At 28.6% G+C, this 10,677-nt stretch overlaps 1 protein-coding gene across 1 annotated transcript; it reads right to left on the bottom strand.

The window, feature by feature from the left end:
- Window positions 1-2,974: 2,974 nt before the first annotated feature.
- Window positions 2,975-5,676, bottom strand: LOC115699254 (B2 protein). Its single transcript, XM_030626568.2, has 6 exons — window positions 5,527-5,676; window positions 4,240-4,817; window positions 3,986-4,086; window positions 3,745-3,828; window positions 3,542-3,652; window positions 2,975-3,446 (listed from the first exon to the last, which is right to left on the bottom strand). Exons 2-6 carry the CDS (start codon window positions 4,805-4,807, stop codon window positions 3,399-3,401), a joined length of 912 nt encoding a protein of 303 aa, XP_030482428.1. The 5' UTR covers window positions 4,808-4,817; window positions 5,527-5,676; the 3' UTR covers window positions 2,975-3,398.
- Window positions 5,677-10,677: the final 5,001 nt, after the last annotated feature.

Genomic DNA, 10,677 nt, shown 5'->3' with positions numbered 1-10,677 from the left:
CATGGATTTGATATTAACTTGTATCGATTATAGATTCATAGAGATAAAGCATGTAATTGAGCTTAATTAATTGGCTGAAACTTAAGTATAACATTTATAGCATTAAGAGCATCAAGTGAATGTCTCATATTTTACAATCCATGAAATTTATATCCTAATAATACATATGAAGCTCAATTTATAGATGAGAAGTTTTTTTTTTAATCTGGTTTTTTCTGTATTTACCATAATAGTTTCTTCTCTATGAATAATCATTATGATTATCATGAACAGCTTACTTCCAACACTCCTATTCCTAATATGTTTGACCTTTATTTTTTTTAACTGATGATGAAATTCTGAATAGCTTTATTATATAGCCATGGAGCCAATAATGAGTGATCATATAGTGTTTTGCATGTTTTGGACCCCAACCCAATTATATCTCACATGTTGGAGCAACAATCTGTCTTGTAGTTTTAAGTGTTGATCTATTTATACTTTATTTCTCTATTATGTTGTGTATAATATATACTTTTGACAACTTTGGTTAGCATTTTCTCTTTTCTTTTTAGGATATTGTTTCAAGCCATGCTACAAGCCTACAATTATCACCATTTCATTTTCAGGACATATGTGGTTTTACAAAACACATTAAATCCCTTTTGACCTTCAGATTTTAAAGAGGGTCAAAATATTGAAATTCAAAGGGAGACGTACTATGTTGTTGCAGTTAGTTTCCCTATTGTATTTAGGAGTGTTCATTAAAATGCCCATAACACAAACTATCCGCACCGCTTTAAAAATACAATTTGAAATTATTTGCGGTGCAGTTGTAGTTTGTATATTTGTTAAACCAAACGATACAGTGCGATTTCAAATTTAATAATTACGGTTCAAATCGCACTGCACTATATATTACAAAGTTATCGATTTTTACAATATAAATTTTATTTTATTTTTTCATGTAAGGATAAATATATAATAAGATTTGTTTTAATATTATTAAAATTTTATTATATTGATTTTAAAATTTTAGTTATAATATTTGATAATGGTGATAGTATAAATAATATATTAATTACGGGTTTAAGATCTCGCGGTGTAATTAATTGCTATTTGAAAAATTACAATATTATAACTTGCACCACCCATATGAACACAGCTAATTGTATTTTCTTTTGTTTAGTGTCATTATTGTGACCTGACCACAAATGAGAATACCATATTTGATTGCATTTACACCGTAAATGAAGATTCAATCAAATCTTGTGGATCAATTGCCCAATTAAAAAAGATTCATGGTGATTGAAAAAAACAAAACTAGTAAGTAATACACGGTAAAAACACGTCAGCATAATAGGATATTTAAATATTATTATATCATAATGTTCGAAGGCTTTTTCTTTTTCAGCATAATAGGAAAATAACTAAAGATGGGGCATCGTAAATTACCTCTGAAATTGATACCAAAAGACAGAACAAGGAAAATAACATTTTTGAAGAGAAGAAGTGATCTAATTAAGAAAGCTCACATGGCCTAAGAATTCTCATGAAGTTAGGTCTCTCATAAATGATTTTACATAACTTCCATGGCTCAAAAACAAACTTCAAAAAGACTTCATACTATGGCAGATTTCTTAAAGGAAAGAATCAAGAAAGTAAACACAAAAATAGGGAAATTAGGTCAAACTCAAACTATGACTACTACCACTACTACTACTAATACTAGTTCAAAGTCTAAGATTATTGTCCTTGGTAGTGGTAGTAATCAAGAAAAGGCTATCTTAGAAGAAAGTTACATTGCTGAGCTCAATGGTAGTAACCAACTGGCTGAATTTGTTTCTGATTTGGATAACAAAATTGAACAAGTGAATGAGAGAATCAGGCATTTGATTCATCTCAAATAAAAATGGACTGTGTTTTGTGCAAAGTCTAGTTGGGCACTTCATATTCTAAGTATTTGAGTTTTTAAAGAAAGAGAATGACCAATTTAATAAAGGAGCACACTAAAAGATCTATCTTTCCGTGGTTCAAGCTATCCGTAGCTCTATGGTTATCCTTTCTATGTTTGGCAAAGTTATTAGTGATTGTAAGACCTTGTTATGTACTTTGCATAATGTTTCTTTTCATTTTATAAAACGATTAGCAAATGTAGCGGCTCACTCCTTTGCGAGAGCCTCTATATCCCACCCTGATCGCCTATTCAACTTAAACACTGTTTCGATTGATTTGTTACCAAGCTTGGTAACATAAAGAGCATCAAGCAATGATTTGCAAAACAATACCAAGTAAGATTACCATGATCAATTTATGGATGAGAAGATCTTTTTCCTTTGTCTACTCTCTAACTTTCGTTTAACAGATTATGGTAATCCTTTATTCAGTTAAAGATATGAAAAGTCATTAATGAAAATCATATAAATACTTGCTGCTACACCATACTAAAGTTTTAACTTAGCTTCACCATACAGAGTGAATGGAGCACTCAATCAAAATATACTTTTTTTTGAGAAACAATAAGAAGATACTTAAACATGCACACATAGTAGTGTTTTGCATGTTACTTATGGGTCCCAATTTTATCTCACATGTTGGAGCAAGAATATGTCATATAGTTTTAAGTGTTTATATATATTGTTACAGCTGCTGAGATGAGAGCATTTTAGCAGAAAAGTATATACTTTTGACAACTTGGTTTGCATTTTGTCCTTTCATTTTAGTAAATTAAATCCATGTAGTGCTACAATGACCTGACAAAGCCATGTGATGTGAGGCTGAGCATGATTATCACACCACTTTCATTTTCACTTTCCCATATTCAATCATTCCTTGTTTGCTTCTAATGTTTCCTGGTTTCAATCAAAATATCTTATGACAAAACATTCCCAATTCCATTCTCCTTGTCAAATTTGAAAGTCTAAAACTGTCATCAATAGTATTTAAGAAAGAGGTGACCATGCAAGCAATAGAAATTCAAAATGAGCTATGAATGAGAGCCAAGACTTTCACGTGTAACATTTAATGATAATAATAATAGGATTATTGATAACCATTTCAGGACTTGAGCGGTTTTACAAACACATCAAAGCCCTTTGACCTTCAAATTTTAAAGAGGGTCAAAACATAGCTATCATTTCTCTCAGTACATATTTTGCTTCTTCTTTTTTCTTTTTTTACTTCCTTAATAATATAATGCTCTCAAGAGTTTACACAAACTTACACAAGTGGTCTTAAGGAGACTCAGCAACGAGTAATTATTCACCAGGCTCACTCGCATTAAACCTACTTAACAAGATTCTCTCTACCAGACTTCATCCCCAAAAGCTTGCGCTGTACGGAAAATCTGTGAGAAGCACAACACACTGCCCATGTACCACAAAACCTACTAAGTTGACATATTGTTGCCAGCGCTTAGTTTATGCTGCCGAACCTGCTTGCTCGCATAGGTCCAATAAATCCAGTGTCTGCAGAGTAATTTAAAGTTAAAAACACCGTTAGCATATGTACGTATAGCATTCTTAGCAGATACCTATCGAAATGTTGAAAATATCTATCATACCTCAGGAACTGAGAGCTCAAGGCGAAACTTTGGACCATCATAGTGATGTAAGACTGGCCTAAATGAATCTTCTTCCAAAGCCTTGCACACTTTTCTAACACGGATCCTCACCTGCAATAGAAGGAAACATTTGGTCTCAATGTTGTCGTCTCCCAAATACTCTAATCGAACTATCATAAGAAATTTCTCAAAACAAATCTTACCTGAGCAGGAAACCTTGACTCTCCTTTGCACTTCTTATCTTCCCAGGCAGTTGGATCAATGTTTGAACCACCAAAACTTGCAGCCTGTGAAAGAACATTACATATGAAATTAAAATAACATGAGAAGAAGGCCGCATTCAAGAAAGAATCATCTACCAATTGTAGACTAGACATTAATAAGATATTTCAACCTAACATGGTTGTTTTGCATATAAAAGTAACAAATAGTTAAAGAACAAACCTCAAAGATACCATGTAGCTGGTGAGTAGTATAGTTGTAGAGAAATAAGGGTAAGCCTGGTGTTATGGCACGAACAGAATCCCTATATCTTGGAGGTAAACCTATCAAAGAAACACAATAATCAACTCAAAATCATGGATAATAAAATGTGACATTCTTAACTAATGCTGTGATATTCTAAACATACATACAAAGATCATTTGCAGATACAGCCTAAGAATGCAGTGTTGAATTATTAAAATAGTTGAATTTACCAAATAGCTGCCGCTTCAAATCTTCTTGCATAGTGTCATTGTTGCAAACGAAAATGTAACCTCCTAGCACTTCATTTCGAGGGAGGGTCTCAGTAGCAGGCAAGGTCTTGAACCTTTTGTCAGCTACATTGTTTGCATTACCATTGTCACTATTGTTGTTATTGCTGATGTTGATAGAGTCCTTGTGGCTCAGGTTGTTTCCACTATACTTGTTAATGGTCATATTCCCCACAATGTTTGCATTACTCTTCTGATAGACTGCATTCATATTGAACATTCCATTTCTGAAGGAATTTTTGTTCAAATTCTCATTCATTTTGGAATCCAAATTCAGAGAGTTAAAATTGAGGATTTCACATTTGTTATCTTCCTGGTACCCAAATTTGTCCATTGGCCTTGGCTCAACAGGACCCTTTGAAAGATCAAGGTTATTCATGCGCTCCCCTTTTAACCTTGTCTGTTCAGCTAATTTAGAAGCAGCCATCAACCACTGGTGATCTTCTGAAACTTTTGACTGACCTCTAAGCTGATCTCCTAATTGCCAAAAGCTTTGCATGTTGTTCTCCATCTTGTGATACCTATTTGAGTTTCAAATAAAAGACAAACCCTTTAACAACAAAAGCAAGGAAAGTATAGAGATTAATGTTTGAAACTAAATAAGAGTGAGAAAATACTTTAAAATATATACAAATCCAAGACTCGTTTCGTTTAACAAAGTCTTACCCTTTTCAAGGAAAAAATATGTAATAGAAAACAAAATTAAACTAAATTTAAATTTTAAACTGTTTCCCTTAAACATTCAACCCAATAAAGGAAATTAGTCAATAACCAAAAATATATATAAAGATCATCCATTTCCTTTATTTTCTTCCATATTCTGACCAACCAAACAGCCTAAGAAAATAAGAAAGAGAGAGAGAGAGTAAAGTCAACCCAATTAACAAGCAAAATTTAGTTTTAAATTTTTCGAAAGGGAAAAATTTAGTTATAATATCTAAAAACACACCAAAACATCCCAAATCTCAGCCTAAAATGAGCAAATCAGCCTAAATAATACAAGAAATTTTTAAACAAATCTACTCAATAAAACATCCAGTCATGCATTTTCATTCATAAACCAAATCAGAATTATAATTAACCAAAACATAAGAGTAATTAAGGAAAAAAAAAAGCAAGTAAGATCTTGGACTAAAAGAAACCTCGGAAACGAAAGTTAAGGTCCGATAAACCCTTTAGATTGGTGATGAAGTAGCCCTAGATTTGGGGATCAGAGAGAGAGAAGTGTACCTTTTATCTGCTTGGCTGTAAAACCCAGAGCCAGAAGACACGACAGAGAAGAAGGGCAGTTGGATTTTGAAGTGTATTTATAGATCCATTTACCCAAAATACCTTACCATGTTCTCTCATTTACATTATTGCCATTCAATAAAGATTAGATTTTTAAAAACAAAAAATAAAGTTTTGATTTTTTATACAAAAAAACAAAAAAAAAAGTTTTGATTTTTATTTCTTATTTCTTGTGACAGGCGGTGTTGCATTAGGGACGGTTGGCAAAAACATTAATTAATTAATTAAAAAACATAGCTATAGTTTATAAAATTACATAATTTTGTCACTTAAAGATGGAAAGAATGATTTTTTTTGATAAAATTTTGAAATGGGTTTTAAGATAAGCTTTGTACTTTTAAGAAGTGATTTTTTTAATGAAGAAAAGAATATCATTATTGGAAAATTTTTAAATAGGTTTAGAGGAATATAATATGGCACTAATCTCATCTCACAAACGAGAATAGATAAAATTAAAAAGATTTAGACAACGTACTCCATCATGAATATGAATTTTGCCCTAAATGAAAGATAAAGACTAGAGATATTCATATAATTCGTAATTTGTGGTTGCAAACTTTAATTAGTTCGACCAAACTATTTGAGATCAGATCAAATAAATTTGGTGTGAATAATTTGATTAATCCGAACCGTTTTATATTTTTTAGTTCGGTCACGGTTTTAGAAATTTCGATAGCAGTTCAAACCAAATAAATCTATATAATTATTATATATATACTTAATATATATATTTTTTTAATAAAATGTTGATATTTGAGTACAAATTTAAGTAGAATATTAATATTGAGTTTATATTATTAAGATAATAATTTTTTATTGTTATTTATGTATTATAATAAACTTAAGTATAAAAAAAACAAAAAAAATGAACAATTATTGTAAAAAAAAAAAAAAAGTAGAACAACTACGAAATACAAATCATAGTTCGAACCAAATCAATCTGTGAATACCCCTAGACAAGATAACACAAAGAATTATGGATAGTAATAGTGATACCTGATTAATTCTACGTATATCAAAATAAGTTTTTTTCGTTATAAAATAATATTTTGAAATATTTTTTAACATATAGATAAAAAAATTTATTTTAATTTAATATTAAATTGTGTATTAATTAAATTTTATATATTTATCTTATATAGGTGCATTTTTATTTCACTCACTCGATCGTACTAAAATACAAGAATTTCAAAAGCTATCAACAAATAAAAGGTATTTTGTAATGAGCTGGAAGTGTTGTTTGAGATTTTATAGCTTTATCATCTAAATTTTTGGGGGTAGTTTTGTCTCAAGTGGCTCGCGATTAGATTTCTGCAACTCATGGTTTGGCAAAGCATGTCCTTCGTTCAAACGATGAGCTATCCTGATTCGAGGAGGTGTCATCGTCGATTGTGGATTGTTGCATCATTAATCATGTGTGATTTTGATCACCACGTCAAAAAAAAAAATGTGTACTATCCTTAGAGCACCCCCAACACATTCTCTACTCTATCATTTAAAATAAAATAATTAATAATTATGCCCTCTAAACTTTCGATACTACCTGATACTAGCCTCTAAAATATACAACTTGTTAAAAATTCCTCTTAAAATATAACAACTACATAATTATGCTTGTTCTGTTAAGTTCTATTTCTTCTACTGTTAAAAATTAGTATTTTTACTCCTAAAACTTTGACCAATATAAAATTTTACCCCATTTTATTAAAAAAATTAATTTTAAAAATTATAATGTTTGAAAAAAATTAATAAAGATGATTAAAAAACCTGATAAAAATATTAAAAATATATTAAGTTTATTTAAGAAAGAAACCTAAACTATTCTAAAAAAAATTATTTTCAAATTTTATTATATTTAATATGTATCTTAAAAATTAAATTAAAATTATTGAAAATCTAATAAATAATTTAAACAAAGTAAGTTTTTTTAAAGAAAAAATCAAGCTTATTTATATATGTATATGAACTCATGTTTTAAAAACTAAAGAAAAATAATTAAAAATTCAATAAAGATAAAGATAAAAAATTATTTTGAAAAAAATTTAGAAATCAAACTAAAAAAATTATTATATTTATTTAAACAAATTTAGATTTTGAAACAAAATTAAGCTCAAACTTGTTCACGTAAAATATTATTTTTACAAAAAATGAATTTTTAATATCCTTTTTATAACTAAATGGATTTTTTAATAAAAAAAATAAATGGTTTTTAAATCCCTTAATTAGTTTTAAAATTTTAATTTCTTTTTTAATTATTTAGAATGATTTTTTTAAGATCTAAATTAATTTTTTTAAAATTTTCTAAACAAATATTGAATATTTCTCTTTTTTATTTTGAGGGGTACGATTTGACAAGTATTACTAATTTATGAAAAAAAAAATAAACAAAAAAAAAACTTTCTTGAATGCCAATATAAATAGATGGTCTATCTAAACACTCCTTTAAGGGGTGTCTTGTAGATTTTTCCTAAATTATTTATATTTATAATTTTATCAAATTTATAATTAGAGGAAATATATTAGTAAATATTATTGATAGTTTGATAAATTTTTGAAAAAGATAAAAGGAAAATATAATTAACTTGATTTAGTTATTTCTAGTGTAAATATTAAAAGATATAAAAGTATTATATTTTTCTAATTAATCATGCATTTTTATTAATATAAAAATATTATATTAAAAGTGAGATAAATATAAAAATGAATAAAAATTGGTATAATTACTAGAAATGGTATTAGAAGATATTTTTGCTTCATTGCTCTTTAAATTTCCAAAGAATCTTTATTTTAATTTTATCATCTTCTTTTTATTTCAACTTTGAAAGAACACCCAAAATTAACAAGTGATTATTCTTCAGAATCTTCACTAATTTTATTATTTGAAAAAAAGAAAAGAATTAACAACAACAACAACAACTCATAGTACTGAAAAGTTGGTTTGTTCCTGTAGAAGTTGTCGGTGGTATGGATAACATTAAATGCTTTTGTTAACTCATTTAGCACTAATAAGAGCATCACCAAGGAGGCATCAAATTTGGTGATGCAGTAGAATTAGCCCTCCAACGTAACATCAAATTTTACACTAAATTGCTGTGTGTGCTACAGTGCACGGCATATATGCCGTGCACTGTTCACACGGCATTTTTTTTTTTTTTTTTTTTTATAAAACTAATTTTTGTATATGTCTATATTATTAATTGTATTTATTAAATTACAATGTGTCTTTTTAGTCTTTTTTTTTATTAAAAAATTAATATAATAATAAGGAATATTTTTTTAGTGTAATTTTTGGTGTTGTGGTTGGAGTGAAGATAGTTTTTAACATCAAATTTGGTGATAGTGTGACACCATATTTGATGAGCTCCTTGGAGATGCTCTAATTCCTCATAGTTTGGCTCTAATCTTAGTTTGTTTATTATGTTGTTTTTATTCTTCACTACCTAATACCCTAATACCTATTATTCCTTGTCTTCTTCTTTCTCTTCTCTCATGTAAGAAGAAGAGTTTCATTTCAAAATAATGAATCAAATTCACTTTTCAATTTAAACCGTTGATAAGAGCTAATCTAATAATTAATTCCCATAAGGGTTTTTAAAATTAAAGTTACTCAATACAAATTTCTTAGTCAAACCCATGATTAATAAATAAGTTATCTCTATTGTACCTTTTATCTTTGTGTTATTATATTTAAAACGTATCATATTATTATTCATTTCATTGGATCCTAGCATAAAACCCCAAAAAGCATCCAAGAGAAACGAAAAATAAAGCCTACAAAAAAAAAAGGGTAAAGAGTAATAAATGGCTGAAAATGTTTAGCCAAAAAGGGAGAATTGAAAAGGAAATAACGGCCATATAAATTGAAATGTGCTTAATAATCATGATCATCATCATTATACTACTTTCTATTGATATTAGACATAGTATGTGAAAGTATTAATTACCTACTTACTAAATCCAATTATAGAGTTTAGTATTAAACTTATTACCATTTTGATGAATCAACTCTAGAATTAATTGAATGACTTAAAGTAAAAGGAGATAGTAATTTACAAATTTCATTTACCCTAAAATATATTTTAGGCGGCTACTGCTAGTGTTTGGGTTCTTCGAACCAAAATAATAACTCTTACTATATCGAAAGATGTATCTTACAATTACCAATTCGAATACAAATCATAAGCATTACAAGTTTTTATAAAATACAGTGAATCTTTACCCTAATCAATCAAATCCCTTAGTTATATATATCCCATTATGTTAATGACGAGCTCACTTTAATACTTCTCTTCAATTTGAAATCCCTTTATATCTGATGATGAAAACGTAACTAAAATCTCTTTAGTCTGAACTCGCGATCTTCAAGTCTTCATCTGGATCAACACCACAAAATTCATGAATCATACATGCAAAATTAATAGAACAAATAAAAGGAAGAATACAACAATCAAAGCTCAAAGTTCGATAACAATAATCACGAAATGAAAAATTAGTTATCTCCACAAACAGTAACAACTCATATATACTGAAATAGCTAAGTAGTAATAAAAAAATAAAACGATGAGAGTTGTTAACAATAAAGACCTAAAAATAACTGACATAGATAATATTAATACACACATTTCCAGTTACAACCGACAAACACCCTAGACACAATTGGACAAAATCTGACATAAAAATACTTAGATCTTACAGTATCCAACACGAGATAGTACATCAATTCAGGAATAGTTAGCAATTTTTCACAATAAATATTAAATTAAAATATATATATATGTTCAGATAATTAATTATATCAATAATAATATGATATCTTGTAAGGGATATTGGCGGCTAAACCACCTGAACTTTACGGTTTGTAACACTTAACCACAAAAACTGAATTTTTGGCGGCTAAACTACCTAAACCCTGGTTCCGTTTTGCTCTGCACACTTCCGTCCAAAAATCACAGTTAAATGCCACGGTGGACTGTACACGTGTACACACTTGTACACGTGGCAAATTTTTAGTGGTCCACGTAATATTAGTTTTAAAAAATAATTATAAATATATTAAAAAAATAAAATTAATTTTTTTTTCTTATTTAATTT

The sequence above is a fragment of the Cannabis sativa genome, chromosome 8 (genome assembly GCF_029168945.1).
Source record: "Cannabis sativa cultivar Pink pepper isolate KNU-18-1 chromosome 8, ASM2916894v1, whole genome shotgun sequence".
Taxonomy (NCBI): Eukaryota; Viridiplantae; Streptophyta; class Magnoliopsida; order Rosales; family Cannabaceae; genus Cannabis; species Cannabis sativa.
The sequence above is the reverse complement of the archived record's forward strand: the minus strand, read 5'-3'. Positions and strand labels throughout refer to the sequence as shown.